This window comes from Barbus barbus, assembly GCF_936440315.1.
Source record: "Barbus barbus genome assembly, chromosome: 15".
In the NCBI taxonomy this organism is placed as follows: domain Eukaryota; kingdom Metazoa; phylum Chordata; class Actinopteri; order Cypriniformes; family Cyprinidae; genus Barbus; species Barbus barbus.
The window spans coordinates 14410002-14429880 of NC_136743.1; the positions used below are offsets into that span (position 1 = coordinate 14410002).

At 36.1% G+C, this 19879-nt stretch overlaps 1 protein-coding gene across 2 annotated transcripts; it reads left to right on the plus strand.

The window, feature by feature from the left end:
• Positions 1-283: 283 nt before the first annotated feature.
• On the plus strand, positions 284-2880 carry LOC306881051 (putative G-protein coupled receptor 141). Of its 2 annotated transcripts, XM_079434939.1 has the most exons (3): positions 284-402; positions 910-948; positions 1117-2874. In XM_079434939.1, exon 3 carries the CDS (start codon positions 1130-1132, stop codon positions 2012-2014), a length of 885 nt encoding a protein of 294 aa, XP_079291065.1. In that variant the 5' UTR covers positions 284-402; positions 910-948; positions 1117-1129; the 3' UTR covers positions 2015-2874. The 2 variants fall into 2 exon arrangements, with proteins under 2 accessions (XP_079291065.1, XP_079291066.1); XM_079434940.1 differs by lacking the exon at positions 284-402 and having other exon boundaries at positions 934-948; positions 1122-2880.
• Positions 2881-19879: the final 16999 nt, after the last annotated feature.

Sequence of the window (19879 nt, forward strand, 5' to 3'; positions counted from 1 at the left end):
ACCTTTCATGATCAGCAAGCAAAAGACAAGAATAAAACTATTTAAAACACAAAGGATTATGCAATATAAAGATAGTGAGAGAAAGAGAACAGGAAGGCCAGACTGAGAAAAAAAACATTGACATGTTGTAAAACTTCCTTGTGCATGATATTTGTAAATCTTTAATCTCTACTGTGACAAATAACAGTCAGGAGGTGTTTCCTCAAGCCTTTGGAGGCTGGTCGTTTGACACTGATGGAAGATTTACACATGAACTGACAAGCTGACATCACATTCATCTTCAACTCTCTTGACACCAACAGCAAATGGATGAACTGTCTCTGTTACATCAAACTGTCTGCATGCTATTGCTGAAGGAATATTGGATACATTCACTGTATGATTGATACTACTCATAAATTGGTAAGTATATGCAATCATTTTCTCATGCCAAACTCTGTATAAGGTGAAAATAACTTAAAATAGTTGTTTCAGTTTTTCAGAATAAACCTAATGTTATCATCTTATGTTAAAAAACAAAACAAACAAAAAAATCAACAACTTTACAAAAACAGTTGCAGGTTGTCCTGACTAAAACAGGCAGTTACATAGGTTTGGTATTAATTATATGTATGTATTTGTTCCTTATTTTCTCTTTGGAATCTCCCTTTAATACTGAAATGTGCATAGGAGCATTAGGGAAGTGTTTTGAAACTTCTGCTAATATTACATCATTTGAAAGAAACATCAAGTTTAGCATAAAACACCCTAGAAGATATCTTCAAGCTCTTTCTTTATCATGAACATTTACTTTTTTAAGTTGTAGCATCATTTTTTTTTTTTTATTTGCTTACTTATTTACTTACTGTATTAAGTAAGATAAACATTCAAAGGAAGAAATGTGATCTAAATCTATCTTGGATTTTTCAGGGCCAAAACATTTGACCAGGAAAAGAGTTTGGGGAAAATGTGAGTTTATGTTTCATATTTATGTTTCATCTTAAATCGAAAAGTCATTGTTTTGTAATAGCATTGAATGTACTCTCTCTCTCTCTCTCTCTCTCTCTCTCTATATATATATATATATATATATTCATTTTTGAGAGCAAGTAAAAATAAAAATGTCTTTCTCCAAAGCACAGTGTCAAGCATGACTGAAAACAACACTGCACACCTGCCGAAGGACTTCAGAATTGCTCTTGTGGTCTTATACATATTCATTTTTCTCGCTGGGACTCTGAATGTTATACTGATGTCCAGTATGCTACAGTCCCAAAGACGTCTCTCTTTCACCAAAGTGTCTGTGATCAACCTGATAGCAGTGCACTCCCTTTTCCTTCTCACGCTGCCTTTTCGCATTTACTATTATGCTTCTGAAGCAGAATGGACACTGGGCATGCATTTCTGCAAAATTGCCAGTCTTATGATCCATGCCCACATGTATCTTGCATTCATCTTCTATGTCTTCCTTTTAATTGTGCGTTATGTGGAGCACTCTAATCAGCGTCACAAGCTAGAGTTTCATCGCATCCTTCATGCCACGATTGCAAGCGCAATGGTCTGGTTGATCATATTCAGCTCTGTGTTCCCAATAACTATTACTAACTACGGAATGGCGGAAAATGATTCAACTCAGTGCTTCCATTTCGGTCCGGCTCTCAAGGAGTGTAGTGTGAAGATATTAAACTATGTTTTTTGTATACTAGTAATACTGGTTTGGAGTGTGCTAGCATTTTTCCAAGTTTATTTTCTACTCTACGTGAGTAAGACATTTGGAAAGGCCACATGTCAACGTCAAGAGTTCTGGGCTCAACTGAAAAACGTTGTTTTTCTGTCGGTCATGTTTTTTTGTTTTGTGCCCTATCAAGGATTCAGACTATATTATGTGAGTGAATATGGCAAGCCTGAAGAAATGCGTCACATAAATGAAGTATTTCTTGCTGTCACTGCTTTCAGCTGCTTTGATATGATTGTTTTTGCTGGTAGAGATGTATGCAAACTTATAAATTCAAGGGGATGGTTTCACTGTTTATAGCATCTATGTTGTACATTGTTTTTGATATAGTGAATTGTTTTCCATGCTTTTGTGCCTTATAAGCTTAAAACAATTGTTCTGCATGATGTTTGGAAATAAGCTGGTGTTTTATTGTCTATAATGAAATTTGCATTAAATAATTTACAGTATTTACATTGGATGGATTTACATTGTATATATATGGTCTTTATTCTTTTTTATGTGTTCAGAGAAAATGTTTCCACATTTCTATTGAAGTGTAAAGACAACGTGCACGTGCAGATAGTACAAATATGTGTTTTAATATATATATTTTGCAAGAAACATTATTTCAAAATGCATGTGTTTATTCTATAATGATATTATCTGTTGTGTACTTATGAACAAATGTTTTTATTTTTATCTGGAACAAAACTGCCAAACCACCACTGATACAGCCAATTCAATGACTGAGAAGGTGTGGCCCGGGTGTGAGTTTCTCATGAAAATGTATCAGTAGTGCTAATTATAAAACCCAGAAGCCACTACCAGTAAACCATGACTAATTATAATACCATAAAAATATCGTCATGTGGGACCAATCAGCACCCGCCATGAACTGTGAAACCAGTAACCCCAGCTGATTGGGTTCTTGTTTAGGCCTACACCCAAGTGGTCAACAAAAATAAATTTTTGTGTGCTCATAAAAACCTGTGCAACATAACGTTGGATTAATGTAAAAGAAACTGCATCACTGCAACATGCCTTTTGCTTTAGAGATTTTTTAATAGTATGCAGAAAATGTTAGTGCTCCCTTAAGTATAACTTGCCACTGAAATAACTGTCTTGTGATATTGCTGCAACAGCCTGGAAAGATATAAACTAGCTATAATAAACGTCGACTTGATAACAGATGTCAAATTTTCATTGCTTTTCTGCTTGATAGGTAATATCATAGATGTCTATATCTATATAATAATATAATATAATTGCCTAGTCACCATGGATACAACTAAGCAATGGGTTGTAGAAAGAGAAGGCTTGACGATTTAAGCAAAGTCTTGAGGAAGTGGTTTTAACAGCACCCTGTCTTTTTATTTGATTAGATTATATAAAATTGCTACTATTTTCACAAAAACCTGATATTCTGTATTGTTCAGCATACAGCGTAAATCATGTATGCAGCTGTTTAATAAGCAGTGAACATGAAAAGTTTTTGCTAAAACTTTTTATACATGGCTTGAGCTGCAATGCACCTGACAATATAGTGTTTACTGAGCTATTGTGCTTCATTGCAGATATTAAACAGTCTAACCTCATTTAAAAAACAAACAAACATTCATCTCTCCTGTCAAAATATGATATAGTGGAAGATGCAGTATGCATGTGTACAATAATGCTTGGAGGACTAATCATGTCACATTTTATTGTGTACTCAGCTTAACGCCCAACTGAGTTGAAATGTCTTAAAATGTGTTGCAAAACATCTTCTTGTGACTAGCAGTGGGAAACCCATTCTATGACATATTAGGTAAATGCTGCTGTTTGTCACAATGTTTTCAACTCAGTTCTAGCTTTTTAGTTGTTAAGTATGTTTATTGTGTAGGCCTGTGTATTAACTCCAATTGAGATCTGTACTGTTTCAGTACTTCTCTATAAAAATAAATGATATCTTCAGTGTAACTGCTTTTGTTAGTAGCTGGATGTGTAGCTAAATACTTTTGAAGTTTAGATTTACTGTAGTTTATCTTCTTCAAATTAGAAACGGTTTAAAACATTGGACTAACACTTCAGACTATCATTGCTAAAAGTATTTAACTGTAATTACTTATAACAGAAGTGGTGCCAGTGCCCGTCTGGTGGTTCTTTTTTATTTACCATGACAATATAAAGTCTGATTCTGATTCTGTATTGTATCTGATCCCAAGTAATATTTATCTTTAGATGATGAATTGTAATGAAATGGGAGTTAATTGTGAGTATAGAGAAATAAGTCTGTGCCTTTTCATCCTCTAATCTTCCACTCAATGCCACCGGAGTGGATGAACGCATGTGTTCGCTGCTCCACGGCGGAAGTCCCCCTTCCAGACACGCTGTCTCTCTGTGTGTTGCTTTGGCTGATGGCTGGCAGAAATGGGATTAACAGTGTTTTCATACAATGGTGCCCCTCACATGACATCATGCTGACATTTTAGTCAGCACTGAATACCTTTACAGACAAAGGCAGCAGCAATCTAAACTGATCAAACAGAAAATGTCCTTTATCTGATGATCCATTTCCTACTTTAACTCATCACGCCTGAAAAGAGAAACCATCATCCCATCACAATTCATGTTTTTACAAATATAATGCTAATCCACAAATGTTGCGACAAATCTTCCTTAAAAAATGTCTCTTAAAAAATTGGTGGATATTAGCCTCAAACAGGACGTTCACTCACCACCCATATTCTGTTAAATGACTGGCTGAAAAGCACTTTCTTGGTCTGGCAAGCTGTAATCTGATTGGCTGGCTTTATGCAGCTGTCAGGAATAATGGAACAGGTTTTTTTTTTAGGCTGTCTGGAAATCAGGCAATGTTTGCAAGATGCAATAAGCAATATTTTTTTGAGAAAGAACTAATAACTGGATTTGCCAGTTTTCCAGACTAATAGCACATTATATATATATATATATATATATATATATACACTCACCTAAAGGATTATTAGGAACACCTGTTCAATTTCTCATTAATGCAATTATCTAATCAACCAATCACATGGCAGTTGCTTCAAAGCATTCAGGGGTGTGGTCCTGGTCAAGACAATCTCCTGAACTCCAAACTGAATGTCAGAATGGGAAAGAAAGGTGATTTAAGCAATTTTGAGTGTGGCATGGTTGTTGGTGCCAGACGGGCCGGTCTGAGTATTTTCACAATCTGCTCAGTTACTGGGTTCACGCACAACCATTTCTACGGTTTACAAAGAATGGTGTGAAAAGAGAAAAACATCCAGTATGCGGCAGTCCTGTGGGCGAAAATGCCTTGTTGATGCTAGAGGTCAGAGGAGAATGGGCCGACTGATTCAAGCTGATAGAAGAGCAACTTTGACTGAAATAACCACTCGTTACAACCGAGGTATGCAGCAAAGCATTTGTGAAGCCACAACACACACAACCTTGAGGCGGATGGCCTACAACAGCAGAAGACCCCACCGGGTACCACTCATCTCCACTACAAATAGGAAAAAGAGGCTACAATTTGCACGAGCTCACCAAAATTGGACGGTTGAAGACTGGAAAAATGTTGCCTGGTCTGATGAGTCTCGATTTCTGTTGAGACATTCAGATGGTAGAGTCAGAATTTGGCGTAAACAGAATGAGAACATGGATCCATCATGCCTTGTTACCACTGTGCAGGCTGGTGGTGGTGGTGTAATGGTGTGGGGGATGTTTTCTTGGCACACTTTAGGCCCCTTAGTGCCAATTGGGCATCGTTTAAATGCCACGGCCTACCTGAGCATTGTTTCTGACCATGTCCATCTCTTTATGACCACCATGTACCCATCCTCTGATGGCTACTTCCAGCAGGATAATGCACCATGTCACAAAGTTCGAATCATTTCAAATTGGTTTCTTGAACATGACAATGAGTTCACTGTACTAAAATGGCCCCCACAGTCAACAGATCTCAACCCAATAGAGCATCTTTGGGATGTGGTGGAACGGGAGCTTCGTGCCCTGGATGTGCATCCCACAAATCTCCATCAACTGCAAGATGCTATCCTATCAATATGGGCCAACATTTCTAAAGAATGCTTTCAGCACCTTGTTGAATCAATGCCACGTAGAATTAAGGCAGTTCTGAAGGCGAAAGGGGGTCAAACACAGTATTAGTATGGTGTTCCTAATAATCCTTTAGGTGAGTGTATATATATATATTTAATGTTAAATAATTATTATTATTTTTTTTTTTATCGGATATTTTCGGATAGTTTTTATGCTAACTAGTTATATGCTAATGTGTGTGTGTGTGTGTGTATATTTGTTTAGTTTGAATGCTGTAACTGCAATGTGTAATAATGTACGTGTACAGTTTGCAAAAAAATTGCAAAGTATTGCTGCTTTCACACGTTGAATTACCAAAATATGGATAGCCAACTTGGAAATTGCCTAACCTCCTAAATTTGTTGACTTATCTTCTTCAAAAATTTGGCAGAGAAGAGGGCAGTTTCAATCGTGAATTGTTGGTGTAATAAAAATACATTGCAGTTTTGGTCATATTCCAAATTCTGGCATAAAACTCTAGATGGCACAGTCTACGGGGTGATCATATATGCTATGGGGGTTATTCATAAATGTTATTTGTGCAGCAGCAGTATTTCCTACATGCTCATAGCAGCATGTTGTGGATGTCTCGGTACTTGCTGTCACATCAACAGCGTAGCAGATCTATTCCGCATAGACCAAATACATTAACACTGTCATGTACATTACCATGCCAATCCCTCTGAGAGTTGTCATGACAGAAATACATTTATGTGCAGAATAATTTAAACTTTTTTTTTTTTTTTTGTATAGCTATTCTGTTTGACCACAAAGCTCTTGAATGTGGCACACCCATATTTCAGAAATAGCAAGTCGAATCTTCATAAAACCGTGCAAAGGAAAATTAAACTGCAACTTGTGGACCAAAAATGACTTCGATTGTCACGAGTCTGACACTGTCGCTCCAATGGGAGTGTAGAGGTGCGATTTGAAATGTGAGCGCGAGATGTCGCTGTGGGACGCGTCGTCATCACTGCAGCAAGGTGCTCGGATGGGGATGGTCCAGCAGGGAAGAGGAGGAGAGAGAGGGAGAAAGCAGGCGCTGCTGCTGCTGCTGCTGTGTCCGTGGCTACCCACCGCAGTTTTCCGGTCTCCTTCTATCCTCACGGTTTTCCTTGGATACCTAGCGGATGCTATCCTTTCCTCAACACACCAGCATCTCTTCTGCTTTCAATGCCAGTCGTTGGGAATGATTTCCGTGTGTCGCTCGCTGTGAATTGTCGGCATTAATCAGGGAGGGGAAGCGAGAAGAGCGTTGTTCCTCTGGGCATTATTCGGTAAGCGCAATGTCATGTCAGTTGCATTTCCAGCTGTCACATTCCCCACCTACAACCGCGATATCTGCCAAGAAAACGCTCGAAACAGTTGCGAAATCCCCGGCACGCGTATTAACAGCGCATGTTATGTGTTTGTTAGCATGTGGATGTCGCTGGTTTTGTGTTTAGGGTTGTTGTTGTGTTTTTATCGCGTGTAATGCTCGTATTCAGAGGGCTGTGAGCGCAGGCTGGGAACTGAAAATGGAATCCATTAGAGCATCATTCTCCATCCAAGACGGATGGGAGGGGGAGCGCGAGCGCGAGCGCAGAAAACCTATTACTTCCCTATTGACCTAAATTTCAATGATGTATTTATAAAATTACTCTAGTCCACGGACATGACCGCTGCTTCTTTGTCTAGTTTGACAGCATGTTCCTCGCATTTCGTTGTGAAATCCCAACGGTCAAGGGTTTTGCTTAAGCACCGTTTTCATTTGTGTCCATTCATTCTGAATGAATTATTGTTTTACAGGTACGTGTAGCCTCATTTTCTCTAGCATTACGACTGAAACATAAACTAACATAAAAATCCTTTATAAGACATTGTTTAAATAGATGTTGAGTATGAAAGATGAATAAAGCCTATTAGTTTTAGGTGTGTTGATGTGGAAATGGGAGGACTGTATGTGGCTAGACTGACCGCCTCTCTCTGCACATGCTTCGGTAAGGCCGTTTTGAAAAAGAATAAACAATAATTCAGCTGATAGTAACTATAAGGCCTTCATGTCATATGTGTTTATTAATTTATAGGCTATTTGAATAATATGCTGTCTTTTCCCACACGTGGCACATTCATGTATATATTATCCATAGTATGCTGGCGCTCACTTCTGCATAGCAGCTCATTAACAAGAGACTTATGACATTTATCTCTTTTATTTTCTTACATTTTTTAATAAGTTTATGGTTAAAAACTGGCCACTGTGGTTGCAAGAATTTTACTGTAAAAATATGGTAGCCCAAGGGTTGCAAACTTTACAGGATGGCATTTTGGTGACTGTAGCCTATATTTGGCAGTTCCTAATTGTGTCTAAAAATGTGGTATTTTATGCAGTGAATTCTGCAGAATTCCGGGAATCCCTCTTTACCCATAAATTATAAAGCTGGTAATTTACTTTATATATAAAAAGCAGAATTTTAACAATAATTTACACTAAACGTATACTTATTGCTTTGTTAAATAGGCTACAATATAATTTTTTTTCTCTTAATAATAATTCAGTTTTTTTTTTTTATACAAATATATGTATACACACACACACACACATATATATATATATATATATAGAGAGAGAAATAAATATATAATAATATACTATAGCTGTTTGATTTACTGATACATTAATGCACAAAAGTACTTTTCTACAGAAAAAAATCAAAAGAGATAATGCAACAGAGAGAGAGAGAGAGAGAGATGGAGAGAGAGAATATTGATCGGACATTCTCAGGTTGATCATAAATTATACATTACATGTGGAATTTATTATTTTTATTTTTTTGTGCAGAAAGGTTTCAGCAGACCTGGCCCTGGTATTCAACATTTGAATGTGCTGATGCACCCACACTAAGAGCATGCTCTCAGAGAGCAACAGTGCATGACTGTGAAATATTATATGTATATGGCTGCATATGATTTAGAATGGAGGAGCCATGTATGCATTTTGTAACAGGTTGTGTATACTTAATAGAGGTATCTCACAGAATAACAGGATGAGCGGCTCTCCTATTTGTAGTAATTGCAATATACAATCAAAATGAGTGAAAAATGCTTTTAAAACATCCATAAACATTCATAACATTTTTAGTTAAATGTTCAAATATTCAATACAGATAATACTAGAAAACAGTTATGACCTGACTTTCTCAATGGGACTGCAAATTCAGAATAATGGACAGGTAATCAATAGCTTAAACTTGGCGTGAAGACATTAAAATGTGCAAAAGCTGTTATTATTATTAATTATTAAAATGGTGCAGCACATGGAGCACATTAGTACTTATGATATGCATTTTACTAACAATTTGTTTGCTTGTCATTATCCCAAAGCCATTCCTGTTAGGTTTTTAGCCTTCTGTTTTGGTCATTGCTAGCCCGTAGAGCTAGTAACTTTTATATGTTATATAGTGTATATAGTGCATATAGTGTATATGCTTAATTTCGTATTCATATATGTGACCCTGGACCACAAAACCAGTCATAAGTGTAATTTTTTCAAATTTGAAAGTCATCTGAAAGCTGAATAAATAAGCTTTCCATTGATGTGTGGTTTGTTAGGATATGACAATATTTGACCGAGATACAACTATCTGAATATCTGGAATCTGAGGGTGCAAAAACAATATTGAGAAAATCGCCTTTAAAGTTGTCCAAATAAAGTTCTTAGCAATGCATATTACTAATCAAAAATTAAGTTTTTATATATTTACAGTAGGAAATTTACTAAATATCTTCATGGAACATGACCTTTACTTTATATTCTAATGATTTTTGGCATAAAAAAAAAATCAATAATTTTGACCCATACAATATATTTTTGGCTATTGCTACAAATATACCCCAGCGACTTAAGACTGGTTTTGTGGTCCAGGGTCACATATGGTCTAACAAGTAAACCACAGTTTCTTTTAGATTTATCTTGTTTTATAAAAGTGAGGTTTTGTTTTATTTACATTTAGTCATTTAGCAGACGTTTTTATCCAAAGCGACTTACAAATGAGGACAATGGAAGCAATCAAAATCAACAAAAGAGCAATATGCAAGTGCTAGTCTCAGTTAGCCTAACGCAATACACATTGCAAGTTTTTTTTATTATATAATAAATAAAAAGAAAAATAAATATTTGCCATGAATATTTAGTTATACATTTTTGATATTTTTTTTTCCCCTGTTATTTTTTTAACTGTTTTGTTATAAGGTAAATGAATTTTATCATGCTCATATAATGTTCAGCATTCTGCTCAGGAGAAAGTAATAGACCTATTGATAAATATCATACTTGACTCCAGCCACTTGGTATGGAATGACTCAGTCTCATTGCTTTTCTGATAATGACCCCAGAGATAAAGCTAGTGATGACACAGACGGTTGCCATCATTGCCATCTGAGCACTCACAGCTGATATGTCGTTATAGCTGTCATACAGGAGGATATGAAAGGACAGAATCTTTTATATTTTTAAGAAGATCTGCCAAATAGTGACCTGGAATTTGATGAATCTTTCATGGCTCGATTTGAGGCTTGATGTGTATATTTAATTTGTAGCTTGGTGTGCCAACACTATAGTAGTTAACCTCAAAGGATGTGAAAGATTACTTAGTACATATGATGTGTACATGATTATTATTAACTTGTCCTCTCATATTTGAAGATCAATATTTATTATCGGCTTCAGAGAGGCACTGTAAAATATGGCAGTCAATATCACAGGATATTGACTGCCATATTTATATGGCAGTCAATAAAATACTATATTATACAATAAAAATACTATATAATAAAATACTATATTCAAAATTTTGCTGTGAAATCAATGCAGACTAGCACATCTTCCAACATAACACTGGAAATTACATATTAGTAACATTTTATGATCAGATTTTATTTGTTAATATTAGTTAGCTTCATTAGTAAATATTAATTAACTGTGAAAAATACTTATAAACCATTTATTATTCTTAGTTAATGTTAATTTCAACATTTAGTAATACATTATTAAAATCAAAAGTTTTATGTTAATATAATGTATTTGAGCTAACAAGAGGAAATTATAAATAGTTATATTTTTATTAACTAAGATTAATGAAGATTAATAAATACTGCAACAAATAGATCTGTCGTTGTTAGATAATGTACAGTATTAACTGACGGGAACCAATGGGACCTTATTTTAAAGAGTTACAGGTGCATCTAAAAAAAATTAGAATATCGTGAAGAAGTTATTTTTTTGTAACATTTCAAAAAGTGAAACTTTCAGAAATTCTAGATTCACTACATGTAAAGTAAAACATTTCAAAGGTTTTTTATTTTAATTTTGATGATTAGAGCTTACAGCTCATGAAAGTCAAAAATCTAGTATCAATCAAAAGATCAATCAAAAAAAGGATTTGCAAAACAGAAAGGTTCAAGCTCTTTAAAGTATGTTCATTTATGCACTCAATACTTTGTCAGGGCTCCTTTAGCACAAACTCCAGCATCAGTGAGGTGTGGCATGGAAGCGATCAGCCTGTGGCTCTGCTGAGGCACTATTGAGCCTTCAGCTCGTCTGGATTGTTGGACCGACTGTTCCTCGTCTTTCTCTTGAAAATATACCATAGATTCCATGTGGGGTTCAGGTCAGGCATGTTGGCTGGCCAATCAAGCACAGTAATATCATGGTCAGCAAACCACTTGGAAGTGGTTTTGGCACTGTGGGCAGGTGCTAACGTCCTGCTGGAAAAGGAAATCAGCATCTCCATAAAGCTTGTCAGCAGATGGAAGCATAAAGTGCTCCAAAATCTCCTGGTCGACAGCTGCTTTGACTTTGGACTTGATAAAACACAATGGACCAACACCAGCAGACGTCACGGCACCCCAAATCATCACTGACTTCGGAAACTTCACACTGGACTTCAAACAGCTTGGATTCTGTGCCTCTCCAGTCTTCCTCCAGACTCCAGACTCCAGACCTGGATTTCCAAATGAAATGCAAAATTTACCTTTATCTGAAAAGAAGACTTTGGACCACTGAGCAACAGTCCAGTTCTTTTTCTCCTTAGCCAGGGTAAGATGCTTCTGACATTGTTTCTGTTTCAGAAGTGGCTTTGCTCTTTTCCTGAAGACGTCTGAGCGTGGAGACTCTTGATGCACTGACTCCAGCTTCAGTCCACTCCTTGTGAAGCTCTCACAAGTGTTTGAATCAGATTTGCTTGACAGTATTCTCAAGCTTGCAGTCATCCCTGCTGCTTGTGCACCTTTTCCTACCCAATTTCTTCCTTCCAGTCAACTTTGCATTTAATATGCTTTGATACAGCACTCTGTAAACAGCCACCCCTTTCAGTAATGACCTTCTGTGACTTACCCTCTTTGTGGAGAGCGTCAATGATCGTCTTCTGGACCATTGCCAAGTCAGCAGTCTTCCCCATTATTGTGGTTTCAAAGAACATACCTGGAATTTATACTGTATGAATGGTCAATTGGTCATTTAATAAAACTCAAATGTAAATATTCTAATATTTTGAGATACTGGATTTTTGACTTTCATGAGCTGTAAGCTCTAATCATCATCAAAGAAACAACAACAAAAAAAACCTTTTGAAATGTTTTATTTTACATGTAATGAATCTAGAATAAATCTAATAATATATATGGAATATAGAATATAGAATATACAGTTTCACCTTTTGAAATAAGTTACAAAAAATTTACATTTTTCACAATATTCAAATTTTTGGAGATGCACCTGTATTTTAAATACTGTATTGCATGCTGGGAATCAAACTGTTTTGTTTACAGTAGTTGATTTAAAAAAATTAGGTATTACATGTCTCTCTGAAATTCTTGATTCTTTAACCAGTACTACATTCACGTCTTATATCACACCACGCCTTCTTGCTTCACAGTTATTGTTTGTCATGAAAAAAGGACCTCAGAGGATTTTAGTATTGAGTTAATAATAATGTAATATTGTTGCATTGTCCATCTTGTGGTTAGGCCAGTTGTATTTTACGTTATAGTGAACACTTTTGTTTCTCTAGTGGAAGCTTTAAAATAATATACAGGTACAATTATAATGTCAACAAATTAATTTATTCATTTTGTAGTTGTGTCTTTGTTTATTTTGCAATTATAAGCAAACAGAATTCTTCAGATATGATCTTGAAATCAAATAGCCTCCTCCTGCTTATTTCCCATATGCGTTAAGTTGTCTTGTTGTTGCAGCATCTTTTCCCAGCATTGCCTTGTACACAGATCAAGTGCTTGAGTGCGCGATCTTTCCTCAACTTCATTTAGCCAGTGTACCATGGAAGCATCTTCTTATATGTGCACGGCCAATACACTGGGGAGCTGCCTTTCTTATGCACACACTGTCAGTGCTCCAGAAAAGACTTGATAGGAGGGCAGAAATACATTCCTACCTGACTGCCTGGATTATACAGACCTGGAGTGAGGAGAGACAAGATGTGCTCACTGAGCATTTGCACTTGTGATTAAGGAATCCACTGACACATGAAATATGAAATATGACAGACAGCAGGGCCCTGGTTATCTATTTTTAGATTTGCCAACCAAAATAAATTCAAAAGGAAGGTTACTGTTGTTTTTGCAAATGCCATTGTATTTTTTGTGTGTGAAGAATGGTTTAAAGTTCCCAACCTAAAAAGCAATAGTTTTTCCTTTTAAATTGAATCATTGGAATCATATCTTAAATACACTGGATGAGAATGGTGAGGTTATTTATGCAATATCAGTTTATCTGAATGATGTTTTTAGTGTATTTTCAGAGGTTTATCTTGACGTCAAATAGCTGTTGTGTAAATATGGTGCTATTATGACAAACAGTGTCATACTCTATGCCACTATGCTACTGTATCTTATTATTATTAGATGGAATATTTTATTCTGATTGATCAATTGTGGCAGTCAGTCCACAATTGCTTTGTATAGTGGCCGTTCAACTGGACATTTGTCTGGACTGTTGTCACGGGCAACTGATTTTCCACATACTGTAACTGTTCTAGTTTCATGTCCTTTGCAGCACAATGTTGTCTCTTTCTGCTTATATAATAAAATTATTTAATTTAAATCACTACTCCATATAATATAAATGCATAAATCTATAAGCAGCCATGAGGCGAAGTGTAGTTATACCTCAGATGTGCATTATTTTTCAATAATTCAGCAGACCAGAGTCAATTATTTTGCATATACCATGTTTACCTCACCTTAAGATGTTTTAGAGAGAGAAAGGCAGAAAGAAGGTGTACTTTCCGTTCATAATGCTAATCTAAAATTAAAATAATAATTATTAAAAATAATGGTAATGTTGTTTATCATTGTTACTTGAAGGGGTCATCAGATGCCCATTTTGCACAAGTTGATATGTTTCTTTAGGGTCTTAATTAAAAGTCTATAACTTAGTTAAAATTTCTCAATGGTAGTGTAAAAAACACCTTTTTAAACCTGTCAAAAACAGCTCTGTTTTTAGCAAGCCATTATAGTCTATGTTGCTTTAAATGCTAATGAGCTCTGCTCGCCCCGTCCCTCTCTTCGGTGGAGTGACGAGCAGTACTGTTTACTTCAGCCGCAAAACTGGCTAACAAGCACATTATTAGGAAAGGCGATTTGCAAAGATTCATAAAAAAACCCTTATACTCACTTCTTCTGTAGTTGAGGCTGGATCATGAATGATTTGCGCAAACATAGACACATTTAGACAGATTGGGGATCATCGCATTCACTTCAAAGCAAAATTAACGTTAGTCCTCTCCTTCAGGGGCTCAGATGTCAGTAGTAAATGTCGACTGCTATATTCATTATTACATCCAACAACAAAACTCCTCAATCACTTAATCGGAGACATCTTGTCTTCCTCTGGCCGGAGTCGACACAATGGCAGACAGCTCTCAGCTCACTCAGGGCGGGTCTAAGGTAAGACGGCCTTGTCAATCAACTATCGTGGGAGCAGTCTGTACAGAACTAAATCATTTTGACAGGGCTCTCAGAACAGCCTGATTTGAAAAAGGGGATTTTAAAATAGGGATTTAAAAAAATTTTTTTTATCATTATAGGATGGATGTGTACACACATGTCCAACACACATTTATGTTCAAACAACTTGTAAAGTGAATTTTGCCTCCGATGACCCCTTTAAGATATTTTGATATTTTATTCTATACATAAAATATGAATATATCTTGCGTTTGTGTTAACCACTGAACTTAATTTAGACATTAACTTGTTTTCGGGTTATGTCATACCTGTCCTGCAGCACACTATAACTGAAATAATTTGGTGATGTAATATGAAACTTTAATATGTTGAACATTACTTCTGATCCCCAAAATAACATTTATTTTTCTTATGGAAACTAATTAATTTAATTAGAATTAATATGACTTCTTATCCCCAGATTAATACTTATTTGACTTTATGGAAACCCCAAATTGATGTTGCAGTTGTCATAGACCTGTTATGAGAGGTTAAATTAGCATTGGTAAGAATCAAAATATTTTGTTCCTGTTTTTTTCGCTCTTATTTTTCACATCTCTCAAATAAGTTAATTGAACTATTTTGTATTATTGAGAGGTCGTAAGAGCTCTTGCCATTGTTTGACCAGTAGGGGTCCTCTTTGGCACCGCTCAGTGGCCAATTATAGAGGGTCCCAGCATGTCGGTGAACTTTTTATCTGAAACAAACAAGTGAGTGTTGCAATTAGCTTTACATAAACAAACACACCAAATGGACTGACATGACACATTTACGTTGGCAAGGATATAGATATCCGTTAGATTCGCTTTCTTCATCCTTATGGAGTAACACACAGCTTTTGTCTTGGAGAACTCAGTGGGTGTATTAAATTTCCACTGCTGTTCTTGTACATAGATAACACTAGTAAACACAGCTTTCAGCAATGTCAACTCTATCCAGCAGCAAAGTCATTAATCCCATACTAGGTCAGGGCTCTTACTGAGCCAGCCGTTTCTACCCAGAGCTACATAGGCATGGCAGCAATGTCCTCACGCCATGCTTGAAAAATCCAAGCCTTATACTGATAACCCATGATGTATTTTCCAGGCGTACTGCAGAACTGTAAATATATGTTTTCTGTCATTTCCCTGACACACCACAAATCATCAGTAGTTTCTTTCAAGACAGTTGAAGGTTGCCGACAGATTTGAAAAGTAATCAGTGACGTGTAAACAAATATTTTTTCAGCAAGTTAGAAAATAACTTTTTTTCTGTGCTTTTCCAACCAGAGACTGAAATGGACGCAAAAGGGATAACTGTTTCAATTATAGTTCTAAATGCGAATAGGCTTTACCTTTTATATGCCGTTGTGTACTTCTATTTAATGAAAATAAAGAGGGGGAGAGGTGGCCATTGAAAAAATAAAATGCACTCAAACATTACCACCAGAGACTATAGAGAAGAAAAAGCCCTAATAAGCAGTGGGGCCTGTTTGATCACAGCAAGCCTCACATAATTACTCTTTATCATCGATGTCACGCTCAGCTGTCCTTTGAGAACATGATCCGAGGAGCATTTTAATTGCCTCACATTTGCGCTCCTTCTCAATGTATCTTTGACATTTTGGGCAAGGAGACATGTCTAGAAAAACTATACAATCTTCCCCAAGACTTTTGCTGATAGTTAATTTGCTCTTCAATGTCATATGAGTGAGGGCATAACCAAATTTAGTAGTTTTTTTTACTGGTCACTCTTGTTTATGTATTTCGAAATGACTTAATACGTGCATCATGCATTTCTAGTCCACTAAAAATGTTTACAGGTACAGCAAAGACACGGTTAAATTAATATAGCTACCGATTGCAATATAAAAGACACATTATCTCCAGTCCCATTTCGGTGCTTTGTGCAGGAGTGCATAACGTCATCTCCCAGTGTGCCAGCCTTACAGAAAAAGAGATTAGTTTCCTTTAAGACCTTATTGAACATTTTAATCTTGCAGTGTGCTCCACATTTTCTTGCTGTTTCATTCCCAACGTTGTCAGTCGTGTGTCGAGACAATAAATAAACAAATCTGTCCACAGTCAGAATACAAAGGACTGATTAATGCGTGATTAATGAAGCTGTAAAAATATTTGTTTTCCTTCATCTTCCCATCGCCCCGGCATGTAAATTATGTAACTAATATACTTTGTAATAATTAGAAATTTGTTTTAATGATTTCACATGATAAATATTTATATTCCAAATGCTAGTTTTTAATGCATCACTCTCATTTCTCTGTCTCATTAATTCTAGTAGCTAATCAAGTCTGATTGTGTGGGTGTGTAAAAGTGTGTGAATGTGGGTGTGACTGTAAACACAATATGTGTCTTTTGTTTGTGCATTTCGATACTTTAGTATCCTGTGGGATCACATGACTAATCTGTGATTCCTGCCAATGGCAGCATCAGTCGAACACCTTCATGTCCTCTGGGTGTAGGTAGATCTGTTTTTCTGGAACATCTGGTGTTTCACTGGGTGATCAGATCTTGGGAGTAAGTCTTTTGAATCCTGAGGAAAAAACAAACCGGGGAATGTCCGAGGGGAGTAAACCGTTGTCAAAAGCATATGGCCATTGTCTTAATGGGATATAATGGGGATGAAAATGCAAAAACAGGGCAGATGTCTTGAATGGGATGTTTAATGCAGAAAACAAGATTAACAGGTTGTGAGATTGCATAGTATAAAGCATAAAACTAATTTGATTACTTAAAATTTGATCAGATGTTGGGACTGAGGTTCTCTAGTCCTGATTTCTGGGGTCTGTTTTTGTAGAGATTGTTGCTGAGTTGTAAGCTATATAATCGAGGATAATAAAGGATATACTATGGCGATGCAGTAATTCCATTGGGTGCAATCGCAAGACTCTTACATCATCGTATAACCTACACATTCACCAAACACACACTCAAAATGAAAGAAAAATCTGCATAACCAATGCTTGAGTTTTTTTAATGATTTTATCAGAAGTGTTTTAAATTAGAAATATCAGCCTAGTGATTTGCCACCCAAAACCACCTTGAATCATCAGCGCAAAGCATCTTGAGAAGAATTAGTTGCCGTGTGCCGTATCACCGATATGATCAACTGTAAGACTCACGGTTTCCTTCTTGGTGAGAGACTGTCATAATGGATTGATATCTCTATGGAAACGGGAGCCTGTTAGCGGGCTCAAGCATGATGTCATAGACAAATTAGGCATTCAGACATGTGTGGCTGAGCCCAGATAGAGAGCTTCTGCTTTGTTGAAGCGCTTTCAGTGACATCAATTATGAGCATTTCACAAATTTGATCAATTTATGTCAATTTCTCCTTTTCAGCTATTTGATATCTGCAGCTACGCCAGTGGAAAGGCTTAAAATGTCTACATTCACCTCAGTGGTTTCAGACAAAAGTCAGTGGGGAAGCACAATCAAGTACGTTATTCCAAAAATGTAGCTTTTGTCACTTTAAATGAAAAAGCGTCACTGAGGAAATTGAATGGGGTATAATCGCTTGTTGGCAACAATGGCTCTGGCTCTTCCACTGTTCAATTTGTTTAGTATTTGACAATGAAATTGAGGTTGTGTTACGGGACTCTCCTGTATACTGTCTTGAGCCAATCTGACAGGTAGAGTCAGGGGCCATTGTGCGAGGCGTTTTAGTAAAATTACAGTAAATATTCACTGAGAAGCACAGGTCTGTTTCTAAGGTAACTGCGGCCTTGGAGTGATTGTAGCGATCATGTGACTCCATACAATTAGGCTTTTTTTTTTTTACTTATTTCTAATTAATGCCTTTTCTTTTTCTTCCTTTTTCTACTAATCACACAGCATGTTATACCAGTTAGCTCCTGTATGGTTTATTCAGTATGTTAAGAGTTTTGCCATTTCCTCTTCATGTGTAATATGCTTGTGAGTCAGAAATCAGAGTACTCATTATATTTTACATGTTCATTTGGATTAATGCATTCTATAACTCCTCTAGTTGATGTATTGTGCTTACGAGTCACAGCCGATTCTTAGTGCTCAATCCCGTTCCAGCAAGCCTTTGTATGTTTTGTTATGAGAAGTTCTCTACGTATAATAACAGCACTGAATAAAATGTACATTTTCAATATTCCAAGAAAAAACACCACTTCAAAGAAAGTCAACAGTGTGCTTGATTTTAATGATATATGCCTTGTATGCAAGCTGATTATGATCAAAACTGCATGAATATTACATGATTATTCTGTATAATGACATAAAAGGAGATATTTACTTTTTTTCTTTGAAAATGTTGGCAGGGCAAGTCAGTGGTGAAGTGGTGTTTACTTGGAATATTGAACATTCAGATTCTGTTTAGTGATTATTGTATGCAGATAATTTACCATAGCAAAACATGAAAAGGCTTGCTGGGACTGAAGTGTATTTTATACACACAACATTTAAAAAAGTTTGAGGTCGATATGATTTTTCAGTGTTTTTGAAAGGATCAGAAAATACAGTACAACAGCAATATTGTGAAATAGTATTGCAATTTTAAATAACTGTTTTCTATTTTACTATATTTTAAAATATAGTTTATTCCTTTGATGTCAAAGCTCAATTTTTAACCAGCCATTTACATTTTTATATTTCCAAAAATAAACAAGAATTACTAGGTTTTTATTTGCAATAATAGCTGAATTTGGCTATAATTTAACTCATTGAGAGTTATGAAATCATAAACCAACTTTTAGCAAAGGTAAACAATTCACAGACCATGTTTGACAGTGCAACATTCAGTGCAAATGCAACATTCAACCCATTATAAGTAATGCTTAATTTGCAACACAATGTAAAAAATGTGACAGGCCAAATGTTTGTGTGATTGCAACACAGGTCAGGTCTTCCAGCCATCCATGGAGTGATATTTTCAGTTTTGTTTTTTTGTTGTTTTTTTAAAATCATGATTTATTTATGATATCAAGATACTATTAATCAGAGGCAGATGGATGACTAAGATTATTGTCAAAAAACTAATCTCACACGTACCAGCAGCTGGGAATGGCATTTGTTGATGTTCTGGTCTGTTTTGCATGATCTCACTGCATGATCTCACTATAAATGAAAA

What these genes read in the sequence shown, in the direction of transcription:
- LOC306881051 (XM_079434939.1), top strand. Translation starts at nt 1,130, where the DNA reads ATGACTGAAAACAACACTGCACACCTGCCGAAGGACTTCAGAATTGCT.